Raw genomic sequence first — 27,502 nt, forward strand, 5'->3', positions numbered from 1 at the left:
CCTGCACTCGTATGGATTGCATGGAAACTTACCCCTTTTCATCCAGCAATTCTTAATGAAGTACCGATTCCAAGTCCTTATTGGCTCAACACTTTCTCATTTTTTCCCACAGGAACTTGGAGTCCATTAGGGCTGTATTCTGAGTGTTGCACTTTTCATTATAAAGATTAATGCCATCAGTGAACAGCTAGCCCCTAAAGTTGCAAATGGTCTCTTTGTTGATGACTTTCACATTTTATGTCAGTCATCAAACATGAGGTTTATTAAATGGCAGCTACAAACTTCAATCAATCATACTGAAGTGGACCACGGCAAATGGTTTTAAACTTTTACTCTCTGAAACCATTTGTATACATTTCTGTCACAAACGGGGAATCCACCCAGATCCAGAACTCTGTTTTGATGATGATGTACTTCCTGTCGTCTCTGAGACAAAGTTCTTAGGTCTTATATTTGATTGTAAATTAAATTTTATATCGCATATCAAGCAACTTCATATCAAATGTTTAAAAGCATTGAACATTCTCCATGTCCTCTCTTCTACTTCTTGGGGAGCAGATTGATACTCCATGCTCAAAATTTATTGTGCCCTCATCTGATCCAAACTTCACTTCGGGTCTGTGGTTTATGGTTCTTCTAGAACCTCAGCACTGTTGGATCCTGTCCATCACCACAGCATGGAGCTTTTCATACTTCCTGTGCATAGTCTGTGTTTTCATGAACTCTATATATATATTTGACCACACTGTCTCTGATGTATGCTTCCAAAATCTGTCATCCTACCTGGAGTTCCTTTTACTATTCTATTCGTATTCAGGCACAATTGGAAGATTTGGATTTATCCTTGAATAACATTGCAGTTTCTTCAAATCAGCTTATTCCACCATGGCAAAGCACTGTCCACAATTGTAACCTATCTATGAGTCATCTGAGGAAAGCAAATACACCTGATTGGAAATGTTGCTTTTTCTTTGCTGAACATCTTTCATATGATCCATCCATTCCTATATATACAGATGGTTCCAAATTGGGTGACTCTATGGGCTCAGCCATGGTATGTGACAGTTCGACTGTGGCACATTGACTCCCCCTACAGTTTGTTTTCACTGCTGAATTGTATGCCATCTCTCTTGCCATAAGTCATATTGAAATAATGCAATATACAATTGTACAATATATATATGGACTCACTCAGCTGTCTATTGACCCTGGAATCATTCCATGATAATCACCACTCTCTTCTCATCAATATCGAAAACAAACTGACCCATCTTTCTCTCTCATCTGTCTCCATCCAATTCTTTTGGATACCAGGTCATGTTGGTATTTGTGAGAATAAGCTGGCTGACAGAGCAGCAAAGTCTGTCTGTTCTGGATCTATCATCCCAGTAACCATTCCATACATGGACTATGGTCCAGTTATCAAATCCAGACTGCACACCAGATGGCAGGCAACCTGGAATGAGCAATACAATAAAAAGCTTTTTCAAATCAAACCTTCTCTTGGTCTTTGGTTCTCTTGCTTCTGAAAGGATCAAAGAGAGGAGGTTGTTTTGGTAAGGCTACACATTGATCACAGTTTTTTAACCCACCACTTCCTTTTATCTGGAACTGCTGCACCAATGTGTGGTCTATGTGGTGCTCAGATCACAATCATCCACGTTTTATTATCATGCTGTTGTTACAACCTAGAATGGCAACACCATTTTAAAGATATTTGTAAGGGTTTGCCCTTGACTTTGACCCGTGTTATAGGTGATACTGCCCATCTCACTCATGTTTTTACATTTTTAAGAGCCATTGGTCCTTTACACTTAATTTAAGGTTTTTTTTAATCAGACTATATAGGTTTTAGCATGGTTTCTTTTACACATTTCAATTTTTATTTTGACTTGAACCCAGGACTGGAAAGGCCAACTTCTGGTGACTGACTGCAATTTTGATGTTGTTGCTTCACTTGAAGCTGATTTTTTATTTTTTAATTAGATAATCTGTATCACAATAACTGGTGCTAATATCTTCTCAAACTTTTGTAGTTTGAGTTTTGTGTGAAAAACTTATAGTTTCATTACTGCATTCTTGAAAGGTGAGTGTATTATCATAGTGAGTTTGTGAATCTCCACTTGTTTTATTTTTGTAGTCACTCTTATCACAAAAAACTAAGAAGGTAAAAAGGATTTGTGGTTGTAGCAAATAAGCAAAAATAATCTACATGTAGTGATATGCTTTCTTTGTTTTTAATAATTTCTTAACAATAACAAAGCAATAAATAACTTCAAATTTGAATTGCACTCCAACAGTACTTATGCTTGTGAGACATAATATAATCTTTGGAATATTTAGAGTTTCAGTATTTGTAAATTTAAAATATTTCTTTTTAATTTTAAAATATTCCATTTAGTCATAAAACAGTCTCTATATATTATATACATGCAAAGAGTATGCTCACAGATTAGTAGTTGTTTTAAACAGAGATAAAAACATTGCTGGTGTGAGCATTTTTCATCACCATCAAGAATCTTTTTTTATTATTAGCCTAAAACATTTTTCTTCCAGGTATAATCTCAAGTAGTAAAGTAAGAAACCTGCTTTTGGGACAAACTTCGAGTAATTCTGTAACAGAAACATGTTGAAGAACTGACTATTATCAATGAATGTTGTTTTTTTAATACTAAAATTAATCTTTGAAAAAAGCATTTGATGAAGACTATAACTTTGTATCTAATATTAAACTTCTTTTAAATAATACAATAACTGATAGTTCTGTCAACATGGGTTTGCTATACCAATCACTGATGTTTGTATGTTGCATCAAAATCTGTTTCAGTTTTTTGCTTGATTTGGATTATTAGGACCTAAATCCATTTAAAAGTGAAATTAGTATACTTTATCTGAATATGAGTTCAGTTTATTACCATATTTTATGTAATTTGAGTTGCCAATTCAGAGTTAAATACATTTTTTGCTACTTAATTTTTATTTGTAAATAGAGACTTGTGAAATAACTGCAGATATTTTCATGTTCTTTTAATGTGTATGTTGTGCTTTCCACATGTGCAATTTGTAATGTGTATACAATCCATGTGGTTCACATATGGCTTGTTATAGTATTATATTACCTTCAATTGTTGCAGATGTTTGTTTGTACTGAAGAGTGTAGTTTTGAATGCTCTTGTTTTAAAATTTTAAAACTCTCTGAGTAAGTTGTTATTTAACTAGAATGTTTTGGTTTTCAGACATGGAGCTGGGGAACATCACATGGGAATGTGCTTGTTCGCATGTCTGGTGTTTTTGATATAGAACAAGAGAGGTTTGAGTTTTAAACACTTCATAATTTTAAATACTGTAGCTATGTTTTAATTAGGAAAGCAGTTTTTGTTAATTATTTTTATAATAGTATTACTATTTTCAAATAAATGTGTATTTCATAGCAGCTAAAGAAGTAAACTATTTGAAACATTTAAAACAGGGATTGGTAACCTACTGCCCACGGGCTGTATCTGATCCTCAGTTCCCAAATGAAATATCACATCCCCCTGGCCTCTGATGGTCCTAAAAAGAAGTCACATCTGCAACTTAATGTGGCCCTCTTCTGTTCACAGACATGGCCTCTGGCCCCTCTGCAAAAAAAGGTTGCTGACCCCTGATTTAAAGAGTGATTGAATTTCTATGAAAAATATATTTAATTAGCTATGATCGTTAGAAATATCATACTAAATTTTTAGTTTTGATTTAAATAGATAGCATGTTCTTGTTGAAAGTTAATGTTAATTATAACAATGGCAAAGCAAACTGTTATAAAATAATTATGAAAATAGGTTCTTTGATTATTTCAAAATGCTTATGAACTAGAATTCTTTGAAGGAAAACATTTGTCACAGATGTATGTACAATATTGCAGATTTCAATTTTCGTATATTTTGAGTGGTATATAAAAAAACTATATATTGAAAGTTTTCTATAAGCTATTTGCAGTATAACTTGAAATTGAAATGTTTAATAACCTTTTTTTAAAATTAAGTCAGAGGATTTTTAAAGTATTTTATTATTTTATTTAATAGAGTATATTATTTATATAATTATTTATTCTAATACAAGTTTATTTTCAAGTATGTTAACAGACATATCTTATGAAGGAGCTGAATATTGTTTCTGAAATTTTAGCTATAAATATTTTTTATTGAAAAATTTTATAAAAAATCAATCTGCTTTAAAAACTTTCTTATAATTTAACTGATTAATCTCAAGAATTATGAAGTTTATGTAAAAGTTAAAGGATATTCAGAATTTGGTAAAATTCACAAACTACTGTAGGTAGTAGCAGTGGGTAGTATATTGTTATTTTTGATAAGTTATTTTCAAATTACAAATAACCATTTATTACTTTAAAGTGAGTTATCATAATTGTAATAATTTTTGCATACACTGCAGAATGTGTGTATTGATTCTAATTATCTTTCTTTAGCATTGCATTAAGTTGAATCATTTTGTAACCCTAACCAATGTCTATTCTTGAGTGTGACTTGAATCAGAATGCTATATTTTACAGTGGAGGACAAGCATTTGTCCTATAAATTGTTTTACATACTAAAAGCTGTATTGATTTTTTGATTTTAAGCCTTATTTTTAAAATTTCAGATTTATAGATCAAAATAATTATTTGTTTTGAACTGTTCCTAGCTTCAATAACATAAAACAGTTTCAAGCAAATGAAATTTCCATTGACATGCAACATTCCTAAACAAGCTTTTTTACTGTGATTGTTCTTACTGAACAAAGTTGAGATACAAAAAATAAAATGTGGTGCCAATAAAATGGTACAGTATAAAATACAACTTTTAATGTGATTTACAGAAGAAATGTGTTACTTTTAATGTGTTTTACTAACATTACTGCTCACTTTGAGAAATCTTTTAATGTGTTTTACAGAAGAAATGTGTTATTTTAAATATAGTGGTTTATTTCATCTACATAACCAGTATTATGGCTATAGTTTGTTCGAACAAGGTATTAATGTTAGGATTTTAAATATTTCAATAAATTAATTTTTAAATTTAAGTATTACTGAAACACAAAAACAGATTCTCAAAAATTAAATTCTGATAAAAAATGTTGATGTTTTGAAAACACACTTCATGCTGATGTAGTCTCAGCTTTTGTTACTTAAGTCTTTCCCTTTTTTTATTTTACTATTTGATCACTGCTTGTTTTTGTGTAGTTATTTAAAAGTATCTTTGTCATTTTACTGGCTTTCTGGAGAACTGGAAGTTTTGGTTTTGTTTGAAATAGGACAATTATTATTCAATACCTAGATTAAATAAGATGTGTGTTGTACAGTGGAAGTGATACCAAGGTGAACTTAAATTCTACCTGAAACTGATTAGAACCAATACCTAAAAATACTTCATGGAAGTAACTAGTAGTTAAACATTGTATTTTGATAGACATTTCAGTCTCTGGTCTGTTTGCTTGGCCACTTTCTACTTTTATAGATTTGGATGAAAGATAAGTTTATTGGATATTTCTAATTTATCTCTTTATTAAGAGTGTCTATATTGTAGACACTCTTGTGTCTATATTGTAGACACTCTTGTGTCTATATTGTAGACACTCTTGTGTCTATATTGTAGACACTCTTGTGTCTATATTGTAGACACTCTTGTGTCTATATTGTAGACACTCTTGTGTCTATATTGTAGACACTCTTGTGTCTATATTGTAGACACTCTTGTGTCTATATTGTAGACACTCTTGTGTCTATATTGTAGACACTCTTGTGTCTATATTGTAGACACTCTTAAGATGTGAAGATAATGGCAAGGATGAACCTTTCATGTGAGGAACTAGTTATATGCCTTTGTTTCACCATCTGGAAAAGAATTTGTCAAAGATCCTTCTATTTACAGAATTGTTATCTGCAAAACTTTAAATAAACCCAGAATCTAGTGTAAATCTAGATTTACACTCACATCCACAATAGTTTTGTGTGAAGTGTTGGTATCAATATAAGAGAAAATTGTAGCAAGCTAGAACTTTGTGTTTTCAAATTCCACTGAAATCACAAAGGCTTATATACTGTTTGCTGTTTCAAGTGTTGTATTTGCTGCTATACCAGTGAAAGATACCCCTTAAAAGAAATTTGAGATGCTGGTTGGATCTCGTCTACTTATAACTATTTTTTTATTTACTGATAAAAATTGTGCCTCTTTCATCAGATGTACCAGTTAAGAGTCAGTAGTAGCAGTTGGTGAAATGTTAAATGCTGCTCATTTCAGAGCTTTTCATAAAGTAGAATAATTACTTTTTTTTCTCTCTCATTACATTGTATGTTTGTGTAGAATGGAGGAGTAGAATGTATTTCTAAGTTAATAACTCACATGGATAATGTCTCTTATTAGATAGCTATTTGAGATGAAATTGCTCACTAATAAACTGGAGATTGTGGACATTTTGTGTTATGTTCATCTAGTCTTAAATCACTGTTTTATGCAACATGGGCATGGCAGTTTTGATGACATTTTCATTTGTTGATCAAGTCTCTGTTGTGATCCCTTTGATTTGAGATAATTAATACAACTTTTAGTTTGAAACCAGAAATTTATGAAACCCATATTTAATGCCTATGACTTTTGCTTAGATATTTTCACAGTTGAATTACCTGATAGATTTTCAGAATCAAATATCAGTCATTGGCACAGTAATTTTCCTTTATAATAATTCAATCTTCAAAATTACCAGTGTATGACTTGAAGGTGAATTTTCCTTATTTACTGTTTTCACATTTCATTATCCCAAGGAAATATTTTCACACATTCTTACTTTATCTTGGCCTCCTCTTCACTGTATATTTTGGTTTATAATCAGCAGTACAACATGTGTGAGGCATTTATTATCTTAAGTGATTTTTCATTTCAGTAGTAGTCTTTCACAAGATAAGACACACTACAGTGTCAAGAAGAAAATATTTTACTTATACACTAGTCTTTCAGTACAATACTAATAATACCAAACAATGGGAACTGGGTCATTCCATGTCAAATCATCCAGATTTTGGAAACTTTTCCAGGGGACCCCTTCAGAATGCCTTGAAAAAATGCACATGTACTCATCTACCCATATAATGAAAAATTGCCAAAGATTAGATCAAGTTATCTAATAGTTTCCAATTTACAGCCCTGTAAAATTTAGTTTGTTGTTTGTTTTTGACTAATTCATTGTCAGGCAACTTTGGCTGCTTAAAGCTACAAGAGTAATGGTAGTAAAAGGCTGAAATTTGCTGAACTGACTGAATTAGTCTCACTGAATTCAAAAATGGTCTCAAACCAAGTTTCTCTTTTAGGATTTTCATATTGAGGCTGTAAAATCACCTGAAAACCCAAAATTGTAAAAAAAACATTGGTTTATGTAATAAGCCATAGCTCTAAGACTTAATAAGATACAAAGCTGAATTTTGTTTTCTAATTTCCAATAACATATCAGTTGATAAATCAGCAATTGTTGTAATTAAAAGTCTATTAGATCTTCTGTAAAAAAATTTAGCTGCATGCAACTTTTTATGATTTAGCTAAAAATAGCCCTACTTCAGCTCACAGTTTGACCATGTCACCAGTTATTCAGCCTTTTCAGATTTTTACCATATATACTTACATGTCTGAATATGATCTACAAAACAAATCAAGATGGTGTTCAACCTACTTTTTGAGTTATAATTTTTTAAAGTATTTTCTGACCATACGTTTTTTATTTTAAAAAATTTCAGTTCAGGTGTATTACTGTGTGCAAATATATCCATACAATTTTGAAATAATTTATGAATCCCATTGAAATATTCTAATCAGTCTTTACCATATATTCTTACATCTCTGAACATGATCTTCAAAAAAATCAAGGTTGTGAAAAATAATAAATTATCAAATTTTAAGTGTCTTTGATATGTACCATTGGGCAAAGGACCACATTCATGGCATTCAGTTCTTTCTTGTCAATCTGGAATCAGTCCTGCAGAATTGTGTATAGTTTGATCTACTTGAGTGCTATGAAAAATGCAAACCTGGGGCAGGTATTAGGTCACATCATAGCTTTATTCCCCACTCTACCAACAAATTGTATATGGGAAGGCTATCAGATGACAATGTGTACACAGTTGTAACTGTTGGTAGTAGCAGTGAAAGTGATGATGCAGCAGCTCAAATAGGATCTAATGATAGCAATGACAATTATCAGCCAGTGAAATATGTGGCATGCATGTACGATCATGAATGGTATATGAGAAACATAAAAGATAGATCAGATGAACATTCCGATGTGTTGGTGTCATTTATGAAGAAATCAAGAAACGAACTGTTCTCATAGCCTGGAAGGTCACATAAAGATGAAAGCTGGATTCCTTTCCAATATATTCTTTGTCTGATAAGTGCACCTACTATGCAAGGCAGTAGTGCTCGCCACTATGTTCTAAGTCAAAGTGATCTCAACATAATCAAACTCGAATTTCAGAAATTTATTCAAGCTGTCTGAACAGAGCAATGTTTATTTGATGTTGTTAAAGCTAATTTATCACCAAAGCAGTTTTTTGAAACATTTCATTGTCGCAATTATTGCAGGTTGGTGTGACTATAATCTTTCTCAGTTATCCCCTGTTGTAGCATTGTGCTTTTTGTGTCTGATTTACCTTTGTATTTATCATATGAATCTTAAACTCAGCCATATCTGCATAACTGTAATGCATACACAATATATTTGTATTGCCATGTGATCTAACTAGTTATGCCAATAAACTTGTTCAGAAATGAATTAATTCTTTCTTGTTTCTTACAACTTCATTATTTAACTTTGTGAAAGGCTGGTTAGAATATTTCAGAGGGATTCATAACATTCTGACAGGTATTTTTCAAAACTGTATGGATATATTTGCACACAGTAACACACCTGAACTGAATTTTTTTTAAATAAAAAAAATATGGTCAGAGGATACTTTAAAAAATTATAACTCAAAAAGTAGGTTGAACACCATCCTTATTTTTTTTGTAGATCATATTCAGACATGTAAGAATATATGGTAAAAATCTGAAAAGGCTGAATAACTGGTGACATTTTCAAACTGTGGCCTGAAGTCGGCTATTTTTAGCTAAATCATAAAAAGTTGCATGCAGCTAAATTTTTTTTACAGGAGATCTAATAGACTTTTTAATTACAACAATCCTGACTTATCAACTGATATGTTATAGGAAATTAGAAAACAAAATTCAACTTTGTATCATATTACATCTTAGAGCTATGGCTTATTACGTAAACCAGTGTTTTTTATGATTTTGGGTTTTCAGGTGATTTTACAGCCTCACTATGAAAATCCTAAGAGAGATAAACTTGGTTTGAGACCATTTTTGAATTCTGTGAGATTAATTCAGCCATTGTAGCAAATTTTAGCCTTCTACCACCTTCTATCTTCTCTTGCAGCTTTAAGCAACCAAAGTTGCCCAAAAATGAATTTGCCAAAAATAAAAAACAAGTAATTAAATTTTACAGGGCTGTAAATCAGAAACTATTAGAGATATTGATGTAATCTTTAACAGTTTTTCATTATATGGGTAGATGAGCACATGTGAATTTTTTCAAGGCATTCTGTAGGGGTCACCTGCAGCCCCCTGGATGATTTGACATGGAATGACCCAACTCTATCCTTGAGAAGTGTGGAATGAAATGGATAATTATTGGCCACTGCTAGAAACCTACTGAGTGTGATGTCCCAGTGTCCATTCTATGTTTTCTGAAGGGTTGTACTTAAATCCTATCACTAGTTATTTATTCATCATGTGAAAGTTTATTTACAAAAGCAGAATTTAAAAATAAATGTCTAATGATGAATTTCTTCTACTTTGGTTATATTGTGATAAATTAACATACTAGTTATGTGATCATTGTAACCATAATGATATTAAGAAGCCTTATAGGTGAACAGTGATGAGGTCAGACTCCACTCTCAAATAGCTCAATAGCAGATTCTATATTTGTTAGCTTGTTGTCCTGGGTCCAAGTCCTGGATATGGAGTCACTTTCTTTTACTTATCACATTTGTCATGTTAATGTTTATGTTAAAAATGTTTACTACATATCTTGTTGCATTTACAAAATGTTTCAATTTTCTGATTAAAAAAAAAAGATTCATCAAAAATTAAAGTACATGAAACATATATATTTAGACAGAGAGAAATTGTAGTAGATAAATTTAATATTTGTTTTGTGAATTTAATAAGTATTTTAAAATTTATGCATAAATTCCAAACAATTTATAGCATTCATAATTAAGGAATGTTTTATGCTCAATTTTATATAATGTGTACATGAAAAATCAGTGACTATCAGCATAATAACCAGTATGTGTTGGAAGAAAATTTGGTTATTCAACTTTACATTAAAATCAGTACCCTTATATAACTTTACTTTTAGTTTATATTTTGTTCAGATAGCCTCCATGTGTCAACAGAGATTTTACGTTGATCAAAAAGTGAACAAAGCTAAAACTAGATTAAGTGTTATAAATGAAAGCTATGCCAGTGACTTGGAATAATACAAGAACCTATTTAAGTATGCCCTTTTCAGTAAAATTCGTTTGTGTTGTGTACAGTTCCTTTTGTTTCAGACCTGGAGGTATATTACAACTCAATGGAACACCACTGTTGTTCTGGGTTGCTTGCTCGGTCATTGTAATTTATTATTGTTAGAATCTTTTGTACCACTTCTACAGTAAATTGTGATACATTAATCTGAAACAAACTTTTATATCATTTTTGTATATGAAAGCTTAATTTGTGATGTCATTAAGTAAGTGAACTTCGTTTTCTGTAAACAGGCCTAACCGGTTAGGCTTAAGTTAACACTTTCTCTGTTTTTTTATCTTGTGTTCTAAGTTACTGCAATATATATGATAATTATGTAATGATAATGTTGTAGGAACAGTTTTTTTTGTCACCCATCACTTTTTATTTGTGTTATGTTATAATAAGTTGGATTTATATTATCTTGTGGTGATATTTTTATAATTTCTTAGCTATTTTTCCTTTTGTTTTAAAGCCAAATTTTAGAAACTATAAAAAAGGGAATTCCACAACCTAGCGGTCTACAGCTATTTAGTCTAGATGATTTGTGTCCATCAGTTCGAGAAATTCAGTATAGTTACATAAAACTTCAAGGAATTTGTAAACCAGGTAAATATTTTGTTTGGTTTGATGCTGTATTTATTTTTCTACTGGAAATGTATGTTGTACTTAACTATAGCAAAAGTGTTTTTGAAAGAATGAATATTTATATAACTGTTGCAGATTAAATGTATCTATGCATGTGTATTTTTATATGAATATTTCACTTTAGGTCATAGCCACTAAAGTTGAATGAGTAATATGTGGTAAGTTAGAAATTTAACTCAGTTTTAACACCTTCTTTTTGTGTAATTAAAAAAGATTGAATTTATATTTCCTCTTAAGTCTTTATCTGTCAGATAATAGGTTTGGCATGACCAGCTGGTTAGGGCACTTAACTCATAATCTGAGGGTTGCAGGTTTGAATCCCCTCACACCAAACATGCTCAGCCTGTCAGCCATTGTGGGCATAAAATGTGATAGTAATTTCCATTATTTATTTGTAAAAAAGTAGCCCAAGAAGTGACAGTAGGTGATGATGATTAGCTGCCTTCCCTCTAGTCTAGCACTGGTAAGTTAGGGACAGATAACCCTCATGTAGCTTTGCACAAAATTGAAAACAAAACAAACTCTCATGTAGTACTGATTGCACCAGTATTGTGTCTTGGCTTCAGTTTCTTCCACTTCATCATTCCATTAGATAACCTTTCCTTTTTACTTTATGGCTGCCCATTTTGTGACATTTCTCGCTGTTTTGTTTCCCTTTATGGAGTATTCTGTTTTACCTTAGTAGGTTGTTGTTTGCTCCGTGTTGCTGGAGTAACATTTTAAGTGTTACCTACAAGCTAAATCCTTCTATATTTCATTCTTTCAGTTTATCAATGAAAGTGGTGGTGTAGGTGCCATTCCTTTCTGGTTTGAGTTTTTCACAAATTCATTTTTGTACAAGGGTTTGAAATTTTCTAGTGATCTAGTGCATTTCTCTTATCTACATTTCATCTTTTCATCAAGCTCTTCCATATTTTTTTCTGCTATTTATGATGACAATGTGGTAAGAACCCTTCCATATTAGAATGTTGATTTGATCACATTGGCTCTAAGCCTTAAGCTTATAATTTTTTCTATTCATCACAATGCATATTCTTGCTCTTAATGTCAGAACATCATAATTGAAATATTTATGCTGTCACTAAGTCATGTACTATTGTTCTACCTGAGAGGGTGATAAAATATTTTCACTTGTCATCCTCTCTTCCTTTCCTTACTTATATCCAAAACCTACCATTATCTTGCTTGTACCAGTTTCTTTCATAACAGTCATTTGTTGTTCTTGTTTTGAGATACTAGATTTTCAAACTATTTTCTCTATAGATTTATAAATTCATTCAAGATCCATTTCAGATAAGTTTTTTTCTGAATATGTTTTGGTCACCTTGCTACTGTTTTAGTTGAGTGTGAGTGCTGGCATATTTTCTTCCACTATATTCATCTTGCTGATTCTTTAATTTGGGTTAGTTGGCTGAATTCCACTGTGAGGCTTTTATCTTTCACACTGAGTGTTACAACAATGGGGTTATGTTTCATGTAGCACAGAAGATTGCATCCTTACTTTTGTAAGGCCAGACCTTGAGTTCCACTCTTCTGAAGTGGATAGAGTTCATTATGATAAGTATCATTCTGATTTGTTGTGCTGTTTTAGTTTGTGTGACCTGCACTCTTTTGCTATCATTGTTCAATCTGGTCTTGTACTTGGATGCTCCAACTTATTTTTTCTTTCTTTTTACACTGTAAATGTGTCTTGACCAGTGTTTTTAGGTATTAATTATGAACTGGTCATACTGGTTTCTTCCTACAGCATGTTCATATGACAGGTCATTGATACCTTTACACCTTCAATGTGATTTCTGTTTTACAACACTTCACCTAGTTTAGTTTAATGATTAATCAAGCACGACATATACCCTTTATGAGCTACATATTTATCTTTGCAGAATCCAGTCTTTGCTCCCTGTTCACTTTCAGTGTGAGTATTCTAGGTGTCTGTTCATCCTGAGATCTAGTAACTTGCATGGAATCTACATTTTAGAACATGAAATGGCATTAATTTTAATATTTTGCTCATTCTCAAAGTAACATCTGCACTGGGTAGAAATGGATATAATGTAAAACTATTTTTATCCTCAGACAAACTGTATAAAGACTAATTTATCTAAGATTTTAAAGCCACGTATTCAGAACTTATTGTGTAGCTAAATGTCCTAACCTCAGTTGTTGAAACTATTTCAAATTATGCATTCTGATTGTAATGGTTCCAAACATTCATCTTTCTGTATATTTTTGAGTAAAAATATTAAATACAAACTACAAAATTATTGAAACAATGAAGGACAGAGGTCATATATTTCAGTTATTATGTTTGTATAAAAGGTCACTACATTGTAAACATTAATCAGAAAGTTTTTGTGTTCATGGATGTATTTGAAGTTATAAAAACTTGTATGTTGTGTTCTTATAACTGTAAAACATGTACTTGTTATTTATATGAAATAAAAATATGCTTCATTAATATTTCTCATGTAACAGAAAGTGACAGTGTTTGATTCATTTATATACTGAAGTATTAACAATGTGTGAAATAAGAAATGAAACATGTGTTATGGATCATACAAAACTTAAATATTGTATCTATAAAACATTTTTAGCTATTTGCAGGATAATGTAAACATTTGAAAACCTTCTTTATTAGTTTTTTTCACTGCTAGTAATAAGAATTTTTAAAACATTGAACTTTCAAGTACATGTACATTGTATTACTGCTAATTTTTTCATAGAAAATGCACACAATTACTGGAAACAAGAATCAACATACCTCAGTTCTCTCGAATCCATACGCTGGTTTCATTATCTCTCAGCATGCTTGGAAACATCTCTAAAGATAGCTGAAAGCATGGCTTGTAAAAAAGACTCTGTTATCATAAAAGGTGGGCAGTGAGATAACTTTTATTTCATTAGCATAACTAGTAAACATTTATTTAAAGACATTTGAGTTGACTAGTAAAATAAAATTTGTTATTACAAGAAGTGAGATTTCAGAAAATCGTTATAAATTGAGTGGTATCTGTCAGGAAACTAGTCACTGGATTCATTCAAATACTTTATATGCAAAAACGGCTCGTTTGGGTTGAGAAAATATTTTACATAGAAGAGCGAACAACGTATGTAAAATATTTTCTCAACCCAAACGAGCCGTTTTTGCATATAATTCTCAACAAGTGGGTTTCTCGACATCACTGATCATTCAAATACTGCTAATTTTTTATTTGCTTTGATTGTATAGTCTTATTGTCATGAAATGTTCTGAGTTAAAGGAGTTCAAATTTAAATACATGAACTAATGAATAGTGTATTGGGTAATTAGCTGTAAAAACATTTTCACTCGTTTTATTACTGCTTTTTTATCTTAATTATTTTAACTTATTTTCTCACACTTAATCAATGTGTTTGTTAAATCTCATATTTGTGAGAAAATTCTGTTTTTACAAAGGTATATACAACTTTTTGTTCAATATCTGACTTCTTTACAAACTCTCAGTTTGAACTTTAGTATAATGGGGAACTTTACAATAAATCTCCCCAAGGTAGTAGCACTAGTGGTGAAACTGTTGGGTTTAATTGACTGAGTTGTAGATTAATTATTTTCTGGGCATTGTGTTAATGACATTTCATATTTTATGACTTGTTTCAAAAATATACTTGAATGGACTACTGAAACAAGATTTTTGAATGTGCTGATTTACTGTTTTATTAACACTTTCTGTTTTGTGAACATGTATTTTACCATATGGGTGGGGTCAAAGTGTGCATGTGTTGACCTTTTACAGAGTGCTATTCACCATAGTACTATGTATTTGGTGTCAACTGTCAACTTTACCCTACATTGGCTGATTTTTGTGACAGTTGAGGGTAGATGAGAGTAAATATCAGTTACATCATACAATAATACTGAAAGACTTTAGGTATGCATTCAGGATGTTGGAGATATTATGTTAATGCAATATACAAACTGACAGACAATAAACTATTTTATTTGTTACATGAACATGCATGATTTTCACTCCAACTTGTCAGAGTCTGATTCAGATTAACATTGTCAATTTAAAACATATCTTGCTTGTCAGTTTGAGTCAGATTAATATCATCAAGTTGCAGACATATCTTACTTATCAGAGTCTAAGTCTGATTATCCATTAATTTATGTACATATCCTACTTATCAGAGTCCGAGTCAGATTAACATAATCAATTCAGACATATCACTTGTCAGATTATTATCATTAATTTACAGACATATCTTGCTTGTCAAAGTCTGAATCAGATTAATATAATTAATTTGCAGACATATCTTTGAGTACAAATACTTGTTCTAATGCATCTGGCTTTGAACATTTTTCTGAAAACCTACCACATTTCCATTAAATTCAGAATTGTAGTCAACATTCTGTCTCCAGTATTGACCAGTCCCGTATAAATATGGTTAAATATTTTTACAGACGTTCTTTTTAATAGTTTCTATAGTCATAGAAAGATCTGAAATGACTTGGTGTTCATTTCATGCAGAATACAAGGACTTTGAAATATGTACTTCAGTTTATATGCTTGTGTGTTTATTCTTTAAACTATGGCAAGAATAAATTATGTGACATGTTTATTTTGTTCACCTGACTCAGACAAGGTATAAACTCTAGCTTTCTTCTAACAGATGATCACTGTTTATCCTTGTAACATGAAAATTTTTCATCATTCATAACAAAATGTAACTTGAAAAATTGATGTTTGTTGTTATCTTTAATGCTTTTTTATTTTTAAATTATTGCTGTAGTTTAATTTTTGTTCTTCAGTGCCACATGAACTTAACTACTTCTATTTCCATCATTTTTTATTAACTTTCATTCACCTGCTTTCCTCTTAAGTAACTTTTTATTTCTTGTATCTCTGTAAGTTTCTTTTGTATGTCCTTCTTTCCATCTTATCCTAGAAGTAACCATCACACTTGTGAAAATTCTTTTATAAACCAACATTAATAATCTGTTTGTCAGAATGGGTTCTCATGAACATATATGATCTACAAAACTTCATGCAGGGCATGGCTATGTAGTTAGGGCACTCAATTCACAATCTGAGGATTGCAGGTTCAAATCCCCATCACACCAAACATGTTTGCTCTTTCAGCTGTGGGAGCATTATAGTGTGACAGTCAATCCCATTATTTGTTTGTAAAAGAGTAACCCAAGAGTTGTTGGTGGGTGGTAATGATTAGCTGGCTCCCCTCTTAAATTAGGGATGGCTAATGCAGATTGTCCTTATGTAACTTTTTGCGAAATTCAAAAACAAATACAGACAAAATTTCACTTAGCTACCCTTTGCACTTCTCTCTTCCCACTCGCAGTCAGTTTGTTCCTGAAGTGTTATTTATGTTATCAGATGTTACACAAAAAAAAACCCAAAGCTGTACTCTTTCCAAGTATTATAAAAGTCTTATTTGTGAGAAGAACTTGTGGGTAAAAAAAGATATCTGTAAGCAGCTAAGACGTTTTTAATAAGCACTTATAGCAAGATTGTTCTATAAGTAAAGTAAGAGGAGAAACACTAAAAGTAGATCAATATATAAAAATGCCAACTTGCTACAGCAAACAAATTTCACTACCAAAAATGCATGCATTTTTTTTATTTTGTTCTTGTAAAAAATGAGTACTTCTCTTTTCAAATTTGTAACCTAATTAATTTTTCTTTAAATATTTAAACAGTGTTAAGTAATATTCCTAAGAAATCATAAGAATAAGATGTGTGTAAGACTTCTAAAATTTTATGTCAGGGTGAAAAATAGAGGTTCTTGAAATGCAAGCTTCATTAATATATTTATCTCCCAAGAATTATCGTTATGGAATTTGCCAAGTATTGTTATAACTTGCTGCATTCTTTAAATTAAATTTGTATTAAATAAAGAAAATAAAACTTGTGTTTTATTATATTACATACTTTAGGTCACTAATATTTGCAAACAAATGGGCAACATCTATCATTCAGTAAAACATCAGTGAAGATGAATGTACATTCAAAAATAAAAGTTTTCTTAAATAAGGAATTTCTAAATGAGGGGGTTGATGACTCATCTGAGTAGCCAGACAGTTTTTGGGACTTCAATAAATTTTAATAGTTCTCCTGTAAACAATTTTAAAATATGTTGTTCTATAAACCATCCAGAAAATTCCAGAAACAAAAAGTTTGAGGACCACTGTTATAAATGGTATAGTGTCAAGACTTTCCAGATCCCAGTTTTTAATTTAGTATTTTGCTCTACAAGTAGAAACTCTGAATGGTATTTCTCTTCGTAGAGTGGGAAGGACGAGACTTGTCTTGTGTTATCTCAAGCTTGGTGCAGATTTTGTTAGATCCGTTTTTTAGAACTCAGTATGGTTTTGAATGTTTGGTACAGAAAGAATGGGTTGCACTTGGACATCCTTTTCAAGAGAGGCTTGGCCAACTTGGAGTAGAGGATGGATGTAAGGTGAGTTTGTGGTTTTTACACCTGAAGTGTAATGTGTTTTATTAACAAGTATCCTTTCCAAGTCTTTATGTTGCATGTAAGCCTTAAATAGCTTTAAGTACAAAAATTTTATATGTGCTTCTAACTATACTTTTATTTATTGAATGTTTTTCTATTAATATTTCTTTATAACTTAACATATGTTACAGTATCTAATTGTTTACTTCCACATCATTTGAGGTGAATTTTACATTAAGGGTTATAATTCAGAATCCTTTGCTAAATTACAGGGTTTTAGTGGCAGTTACTTGATGATGGTTGTATGAGCAGTTAAACAAAAAATAAACAATCCACTCAACTCAAAAGCTATAACTTTGAATATTTATTTGATTAGTTTTGTTTGTTATTAACACTGTTATTGTGTGAAAGCTTGAATTAGATCTTGTTTGTATATAGTTTTGACTTAAAACTAGGTGATTAATTGAATTTCTGATCAATTAATCATTTTTTCATTAATCAATCATATTAAACTAACTGATTATTCTTGTATGAGACTAACTTTATGAAGTTTAATGGCTATTTTACTTATTGGAAACTTATTTTACTTAATTTTTAAACCAGTTCTGTTTAGATTTAATATGGTAATACTAGTAAAAGTTTTGTCACATATTGATAAGTGATGTACAATTCTATTAAAAAATTCATACTGATCTTATAAAAATAAAGAGAAGTACCACATTTTCTGTGAGACAAGAAAACATGCAGTGATATTCAATGTGTTTGCAGTGATATTTAGTGATTAACATTTTAGTGAGGTGGGGACCAATATATTGTAGTTATTGTAATATGAAAAATAATTTTTAATTATGAACATTTCTGAATGGTTTTAGTGTTTCCTGTCTATCTAAAACTAGTCATAATTAAACAGAAATCCAGTTTGTGCAAATAGAACAGCAGACAACGACGGAAGTTGATTGAAATCTCTCAGAAATCATAACGTGGATTTTGTGTGTTTTTGTATAATGCACTTTTAATCACTAAACAAATAAAGCTAACCAAATGAGACACATTTTGTATTCCTGTCTTAACAGCTAAAAATAAGAGGCAATGCTAGGGCTCAAACTAGCTAACTTGCCATTTAAATGTACATCAGATCCTGCACACATAAACCCAAGATATCCAAGTGACAATTTCTCCAAAACACGTAAACTACTGTCTAGAATTGTAATGGAACAATTGTTTTTGAGGAAATTTGGGGAAAAGAAAAAACAGCTCATAATCAAGTGTCGTAGGTAATTGAGGCAATAGTGTAGCCACCATTTTCTGGTGTAACCAGTAGTGAAGTTAGGTTAGGCATACCTGGCTCCTGAGCTTTTAGGTTAACTTCTCGATCTGAAAATATTTGTTGAGGTTTGCATTAAAATGTCAGAAACTACTAGACATGAATTAATAAGAAATACAGGTAAATGAACAAATTATTGAACAATCAGTATTTTTTTTTAGTAAATAAGAGTAGTCAATATTAACTTGTTGTAACTTTTTATTAAAGCAAGTTTACTCTCAGTAAAAATGGTTATGTTTGTAGCTTGTAATAAACAAGCAGTATGTTAAGTATTAATATAAGGATTTTGTTATAAAATATTTATGGAAAAATTTAATAAGAATTTGGTTGACTTTTGGACAACTGAGCTAACATAACAGGATTGGTTAACCTATTTAGGAAGAGATGTGTTTACAGACAAACAACAAGCTTTCCTTGACATTGGATGGTTAATGCACCAGTATAGCTGGATATGTGTAGCCTTCACCTCAATTTTTATACTCTGTTCAGTTTCACTTCACTTGTGTTGAATAATCGGAAGCATTTCAATTAGTTATTTATTTTTAAGAGTCGTGACATTAATTAATTTCAAATAATGAGAAATTGTAATGAAAATATTTCAATTACCTAGATAGTTGGAATAATCAAAAACAGTAATGATTTAAACCACAAATTTGGGGACATGAATACATTTTAGTTGTAATTTTCATTAATTGGTTGTTTCATGTGATATTAGTTGTTGCAATCAATTAATTGAACAAATTATCTTATTTCACCACCATAATTTGGCAAGAAGAATGTTTCAGTATCCAGAATGTAAGCAATTAAGTTTAAGTACAGGTAGTTTCTTATCAGCTTTAAATAAAATTTAATCAAGAAATTACATTAGTTGAAACTTTTCATGCAATTTGGTTAAGTATTGCTTCTATCAGGAGAAACAATGGATGGAATATTAGAAAAGTCTTTCCCTATGGAAATGGTCAATCCAATCTTAGAAATATCAAAATTTCTTCTATAAATCTTCCAATCTAAGGAGCACAGTATAGCAATTCCTTTGTTTATGACTTTACAGTGGAACCCCTCTGATTCAGTCTCCCCTTGAAAACAGTCATTCAATCACAGTCTCTTTTTTTGTTTACACAATCTCTAATTATGTGCAGTGGAACCCCTCTAATCAGGCCAATTTGTCTCAGTCCCAAAGGTGGCTGCTTTAGAGGGGTTCCACTGTACTTTCTCAATGTCTTGTATATTTCGTTATTTTTGCCGTATGAAAACTTAACAATATAATTACTTTAATTTTCCAGGTTAAATGTAAAGCAATTTTTAGCAAACAGTTTCTGTTAAAGTTGTTTTCATGGACATTACAAGGAATTGAAATGTACAATTTTTTTTTTTTTTTTTTTTCAGTTTTGCATCTTTTAATCTAAAAAGGTGTAGTATTCCCTTTCTGACTTGAAAGAAATGTAGTAATGATTTTATAAAACCTCAGAAATAAGATTTGATTCATCGTGTAATCATAGCTTTTTTTATGGATAATATTTGATTGTTTTAATCATTGGTAATCAGTTTATTGACTATAAGCTCAGTTGACTGTTATTGGATAGTTAGTAATAAAAGAAAAAAAAAACACGTAAATTTTTAACTCTGAAGTGTAAAAGGGAATTGATGGAGGAAAGTAGTTTTTGTTTCAGGTTATTTCTCTTTGTTTCAATCTCTTATAAATCACAGAAAAACACTATTAATACCACACTTCAGGTCTTCTTGAGACTCTCATCATTTTTGGCACACACTCAGAGGCATTGAGAGGCAGGGAAATAATTGTCCCTGGGGCCCTTTTTGAAGTCATTATAAATTCATGGGCACATGAAGAATTTTTCTGGTGGACAGAAACCAAATGTTGAGAATTTACTTTTTTTTTTGATAAAAAGGTATTTTTTGAAGCAAAGTGATTTCCTGCTGTACTGCGATTTTTCCTAAAGTATCTAATGAAAATGATATGTTATTCTTTATCCCATATTTTCCTGGACCCCCCACTCCTCTCATAAGGCCTGTACACAGTTTAACTCATTCCAGTATGGGCTTATTTCATTAACTAATTTTTGTAGTTCATTTTTATGGAACTGTACATTATCAGAGCTTTAAAATGCTCATGAACAGTGACTAGATTTGTGAGAAACAGAGGTGTCATCCTCGAAGTATGTTCATTCAAGGAAACTCATTTCTGTGATGTCCTACAGAGTTTTTTTATGGGTACCACTAAGTTTTCATTTAGAGGAGATGTTTTGAGTAATTTCTGCTTCCTGTCTTTTGTGATAGCTCTTTACATTATAATCATTTTTTGTCTTGAAAATTCCCTGAAAGACTTCCTAAAGAGATTGTAGGATGTGTGTACCTTGAACTTAAAAAATAATTTTTCCATGGTTTTCTGTTACTTAAAAATAACTTTCTATACCATGTACATGAAATACCATGTCATTTAAGGTGTAAGTTATTAAAATAGTACAGTACTTTGTGAAATTGTGTTTTTGCATTTTAAAATTATATATTTAATTGGTTTGGAGCATTTACACTTTGGAATTTATTTTGCCATGATATGGGAATGTTTGGTAGTAGACACCAAGCTAAATTATAACCATTAATTCAGTTTAAGAAACAGTAATAATCATCTGTCAGAGTAACTGACCTCAAATAGTTTAACACACAAACTGTATTTAATTCACTAGTTTGTACACAATGTTGTTAACTTCAATATTGTATGAGAAACTATTATAACTTGAGCACATTTTACTTTTGTTATGGTATTTGATGTTCTGATTTTTAAGTGGCATTGGAGGAGTTTACAAAAACTATTGATTGACCTCAAACACTGTAGAATGATATAATGTTTTGATGTAGAGTTAATGGTACAGGTGGTTTTTGACATAATAAAATTAGAAAGTTTTAGGTTTAACACTTGATTACATGTTCAGTGGTAGAAAACTCATTTTTTACTTTGCGTTATAATTAATAAATATATGTAAACTGCTAAAAAAATTAAAGGAACAAGTATGTTTTCTTATGTAATTTCTCTCAGTGTTTCAAATGTGATAATACTTTTATTGTTTAGGTAATTTGCCTCATTTCAGTTCCATCTATATCCATTTTTTAATGTGTCATGAACGGTAAAACATGGAGAAATAAAATTTTAAAAAAATGACCAATATCACCAAAACTGATATCCCATATGAAACAATACTTTAAACAGTTTACATGTACTTGTTCAAGAAATGTTTGAAACATTCAATATTTAGTATGACCTCCACGGACTGTGACACACTCCTGACACTGATTCGGCACACTTCAAATTGGTCTGTTGACGTTATCTTGGGATGTGGCAGCCCACTCGTCTACCCGGGCTTGTCAGAGTTCCTGTACTTTTTTAAAGAGGGTGCCTCAACAACATATCCCAACAATGTTCAATTGGATTTAAATCTGTAGATTTGGCAGGCCACTCAAGTGTGTATTCCTTCTTCATCAAGTAAATCCATACACAGTCTGGCGACATGGGTTACAGAATTTCGTCTATATATCGTCGTGCATTCAGAGCACCCCTGTCAAGTATGAGTAAGTCCGTGCGGCCACCCAAGGATATGCATGCCCACACCATTACAGAACCTCCAAGGCCTGTCATGGCCAGGTAGGTTAAGGCGTTCGACTCGCAACCTGAGGGTCACAGGTTCGAATCCCTGTTGCACTAAACATGCTCACCTTTCAGCTGTGGGGGCGATACAATGTGACAGTCAATTCCACTATTTGTTGATAAAAGAGTATCCCAAGAGTTGACAGTGGGTGGTAATGATTAGCTGCCTTCCTTCTAGTCTTACACTTCTATATTAGGGATAGCAAGTGCAGATAGCCTGTGAGTAGCTTTGTGTAAAATTCAAAAAACAAACAGAACCTCCTCCATAAGCGTCGACTTGCACAATGTTAGAGGCAAAAGATTGCTCTCCACGGTGACTACATACTCTCACATGTACATCATCATGAGACACAGTGAACCTGCTCTTGTCTGTTGACAGCACAGTGGCTCATTGACGAAGTTCCCAGTCCAGGTGCTGATGAGCAAACTCTAATCTGACTGCACAGTTTGCACTGTCAGGGTAATACCTTTTGCAGGCCATCTGGCCCTAAGGCATCTTTTGTGTAGACGATTGCAAACTGTTTGGGTCGACACACGGGTTCCAGTGGAATGCTGAAGGTCATTTCGCAGTGACCGAGCCGTAGATAACCTGTCCCGCAGAGCAATAGTCATGTTGTAGCAGTTCTCTCTCACTGTTGTTCAGCGATAACGACCTTCACCTGGTTTCCTGCCATAAGAGTTGGTCTCCTGGTAGCATCAACAAAGTTGATTGATAACGTTTGGTGATACACCGACTCGCTGTGCCATCCTCCAGCATCTGGACTGCACTGACCACCTCGTTCTCTGTCAGATTGCACCTGACTGCTTGGGTACACAAGATGAAGGTACACACTGACAAAAAGAGCTGCAAAAGATCCATGTTGGTGTTTGTTTGGAGAATTAATGAGGAATGCACAGTTTCATGTAACAACCTTATATAAGGTAGCTTGAGTTGTATTCTCCTCGAGTGAGGTGAGTTTTGTTTGAGTTGCTTCAAACTTCACTTGCAAGCTTCAAAATACACTTGTAGATGAACGGATATGTTTTTCATATATAAATTTAGTTATGACAAAAATATACTGAAATATGTACTTGTTCCTTTAATTCATTTGAGCAGAAGGAGGTGGCTTTCACAAACCAATTTTCCAAGAGAATTTTTATATCTGTATATATGAAGAGTATTTCACATATTAGTGGGAAAGATGAAAGAAGAGTTTTATTTTGAATATAGAAACCTGTACTTGTAGTTTTGGAAAGGATGGGAAAGTCTTGTAATTGAAAAAAAAAAAATTCTTGCAATTTGTTTCCTGGTATTTTCAATATAATTCTATGCCTGTGTTGATTTATTTCACAAGCTTATAACCAGTTATTACCATGCTAATGTTCACAAAGTAAAAGGGGAAATGTATTTTTGTGAATACTCAGAAATGTTGAGAACTGGTAATTGTTTGTTCCCACCCCTGTAGGGAGTTCATCCTTTGGCGTCCAGCATGATCAGGGTGCTCCACTTGCAATCTAAGGATTGAGGGCTCAAATCTCCATTCCATCAAATATACCTGCCCTTTCAGCCATGTGAGCATTTATGATCTCAGTATTCATTGATAAGAGTAGCCCAAAAGTTGGCAGTGGGTGGGGATGACTACCTGTCTTCCCTATAGTATTTCACTGCTGAATTAGGGACAGCTACTGTGGATAGGCCTTGTGTAGTTTTGCTGAAAATTCAGAAACAAACTAATTATCCTTCATGATAAATAATATGTGGATTACAGATAACTTAAAATTTGTTTAATGTAGATGTATATAATAAATGTATTCGTTTTTAAGAGTAGGCAAACGATTTTATACGTGAAAACTAAAATTATATTATTCATTTTTGTGGTTTCCTTCAAATAGTAGTAATAACATTACAGTTTAGGTCAGTGAAATACTGTGGCTGCAGGTAACTGCATATAGGATATAATGCACACCTAATAATCATGACCAGCATTAGTTTATACAATTTAATCAGTATAATAATATTTTATTTCTGGTTTGAAGGACAAATACATTTGTAAATAGGTCACGTGAATCCTGAATTAGATAATAGAAAGGAAAGAAATAATATAATGGTGAACACTGATTGCTGAGCTGATTATTGGCAACCAAATGATTGGAAATCTGCTGATTTTCAAAATGGTACTTCCTATGCTTATTTGTGTGTTGTGATTATTTTATTTAAGTATGATTTTTGTTGCATGATATTCTCTTAAGATGATTTGTAATGATAAGTAAACTACTGTAACACTGTTTGACTTCAGTACTTCCATACCAAATGACCATACATTTTACACTTGATAATTGAAGGTACTTTTCTATATTAAACTAGCATTCACACTTCATTCATGTGACAAACTGACTGTGCCAGTTACCCATTTAACTTGTGTAATTTATGAATTTTGTCCATTTAATTATGTCTGAAGTGTATAATGAATTCAGATGTTGATTTATGAGATGGTGAATCCTGAAGGTGGGAAAATCTGTTTCATTATTTTGTTTTTTTAAAATAGATGGATATACTGTTTTAATAGCTACAACATTCACTTTCAGGCATTTACTTTGGTTTTACTTTTATGGTGATGTTTGAACTAATATTATGTTATTAGCTCCATAACCTTGCTACCTATATTAATATTTATTTTATAAGTAGCATAATAACTGTATACTAATAACATGCATTAAACTGTTTCAGTCACCAGTGTTTCTGCTTTTCCTGGATTGCTTGTGGCAAATTCTCCAGCAATTTCCATCCAGCTTTGAATTCACAGAAACCTACCTTACTAATCTGTGGGACACAGTGCACATAAGTTGTTTTGATACATTTCTTTTCAACTGTCAGAGAGAAAGAGCAAATGCATATAGTAAGTTCTGTGAATTGCATAGGCTACAGTCAGCATGGGACTGGTCTCTTCAGTTTACAAAGCAAGACATGATTTTTTTCCAAAATCCTTTGTATATTCTTACTGCCAAAGATGGCATTAGTCATTCTAGACCTTGGTCAATTGGTTGCGATGGTCCATTCAAATCTCGTGGTCAGCCATTAACTCTTGCAAAGAAGGCAGAAAAGAGAGAATGCGACTTATTGGAGTTGGATCCTTCGGTGATGAATATGCAGCTGTGGAGACAATGCTACCTACGTTGGATACCATTGGCTCAGGTGGTTGGAGGAGATCTTCCACTTGTGTATCTTCAAAATTTAGTTATTTGGGATGAAATCTGTGCATTACAAAAACTTTTAGAATCGCCACAAGAGCCTATAAATCTTCGTCACCGTCGTGTAGCATCTGATGTTACTCTATATAGAAGTGAAGCTGACAGTTCTTGTGGTGTGAAAAATAATCCTTGTATTGTTACGTCATCCTTCCCGTACTCTCCAATTGGCCCCTTTGATTGGGGACATTTTCACAGGGTTCCTTCGAGTTCTTACCTCCATGTGGATGTGGTTGGTGTTGGTGAAGAACTGGATGAGTGACTTTACAATATCATTGAGCATGCTTTAGTTTATGTTCAATAATTAGTTGTTAAAAATTAAATTAACTGCTGTTAAAGTGAACTGATTTTTATGATAATACAAAGAAAACCAAATAATTTATGTACCAAATATGCCCTAGTTATTAAGATGTAAACATGAATTTTTAAACGTTTTTCAATTAATGACAAAAATTTTATTTTTGTTTTTAGACACCTACTTTTAATTGAGATTTTTTTTAAAATACTGGTAAGAAACTGACTTTCAGAAAAATTACAATGGAAAATTCCAGACCACAATTCCAAGAAATTGGGCCTATATTTTTAGTTTATAAAAAAAATGACTATCACTGAGGTAAAAAACTTCATAAAGCAATAGCCATTTTTTTTTAAATGTTGGAGTGTTAAATATGTTTGCCATTTTATACTAGCCAAAAATTGTGTGGAAGATTCATCAGATTGGAGAATATGTTTAAATTATGCTAGAATACATTGTTGAGAATAAAACAATGGTGATATTCTTGTCTTAATTTTCATTCTGTCTTTTTACTCTGAATGTAGAATAGTTGAATAGTAGAGTGAAACCTGATTAAATATGACAGTTAAAAACATAACTGTCAGCTGTGTAAGTGTAAGGAACACAGATGCAAAAATCTCGCATTCATTTCCCTGTGGTGGACAGTGTAAATAGCGTAAGGTTTAAGTTTTTAGAAACATTAAGTTGTAATTGATGTTTTAACCATATCGTGGTGGCACAAAAAAAATCGCCACGGCTGACAGAGTTGCACCTGAAACGGCTAACATGCAAACTGTTTCTTCAGGGATTTTTAAAAAGCTTATTGTCTCGATGATCGGCAACTTTTTGCTAACCAAAAAATACATTCAGTAATTTAGAACATCATTTGTGAATATAGTTGACAATGATCAGAATAATACTACGTTAACGTTAATACCTCAAAATGTATCTCAGAATGGCTGGTATTAGTAGTAACTATTTGATTGACAGAACAACATTTTGACCAGGTTGTCTTCAGCTTAACAAAGAATACCTCAAAACGTTCTTCTATAGACAGTGGAAAAATCAGGCTAATGTTCTCCTTTTTCTAGCTGGCTATGGCAACCAAATGCAAGACGGCCTTATAAGGGCCACTACCACCAATCAGTAAATAATGAAATGACACTATTTTACTGTTCTAACAATAAAGCCATAGCTGCAAGAAGATTTGAGTGTTTTGATCACAGTAAATCTGGAACTGAGATAAAATGGTGTGATATGAAATGAATACCTAACACAGGAAATCATTTTACTTTAGTTAGTTTTTCTCTTGGATCTCGTTTTTT

The 27,502-nt window shown here is 32.0% G+C and overlaps 1 protein-coding gene across 1 annotated transcript in view; it reads left to right on the top strand.

The window, feature by feature from the left end:
• LOC143249695 (myotubularin-related protein 10-like) overlaps positions 1 to 26,691 on the top strand; it is a 78,207-nt gene extending 51,516 nt beyond the window's left edge. Inside the window, exons 9-13 of the mRNA XM_076500002.1 lie at positions 3,237 to 3,310; positions 11,071 to 11,204; positions 13,967 to 14,116; positions 17,527 to 17,699; positions 25,386 to 26,691. Coding sequence (XP_076356117.1) covers positions 3,237 to 3,310; positions 11,071 to 11,204; positions 13,967 to 14,116; positions 17,527 to 17,699; positions 25,386 to 26,165 — 1,311 coding nt within the window. The 3' untranslated portion in view covers positions 26,166 to 26,691. The remainder of the gene's footprint in view (positions 1 to 3,236; positions 3,311 to 11,070; positions 11,205 to 13,966; positions 14,117 to 17,526; positions 17,700 to 25,385) is intronic.
• The last annotated feature ends 811 nt before the right edge of the window (positions 26,692 to 27,502 follow it).

This window comes from Tachypleus tridentatus, chromosome 4, assembly GCF_004210375.1.
Source record: "Tachypleus tridentatus isolate NWPU-2018 chromosome 4, ASM421037v1, whole genome shotgun sequence".
NCBI lineage: Eukaryota > Metazoa > Arthropoda > Merostomata > Xiphosura > Limulidae > Tachypleus > Tachypleus tridentatus.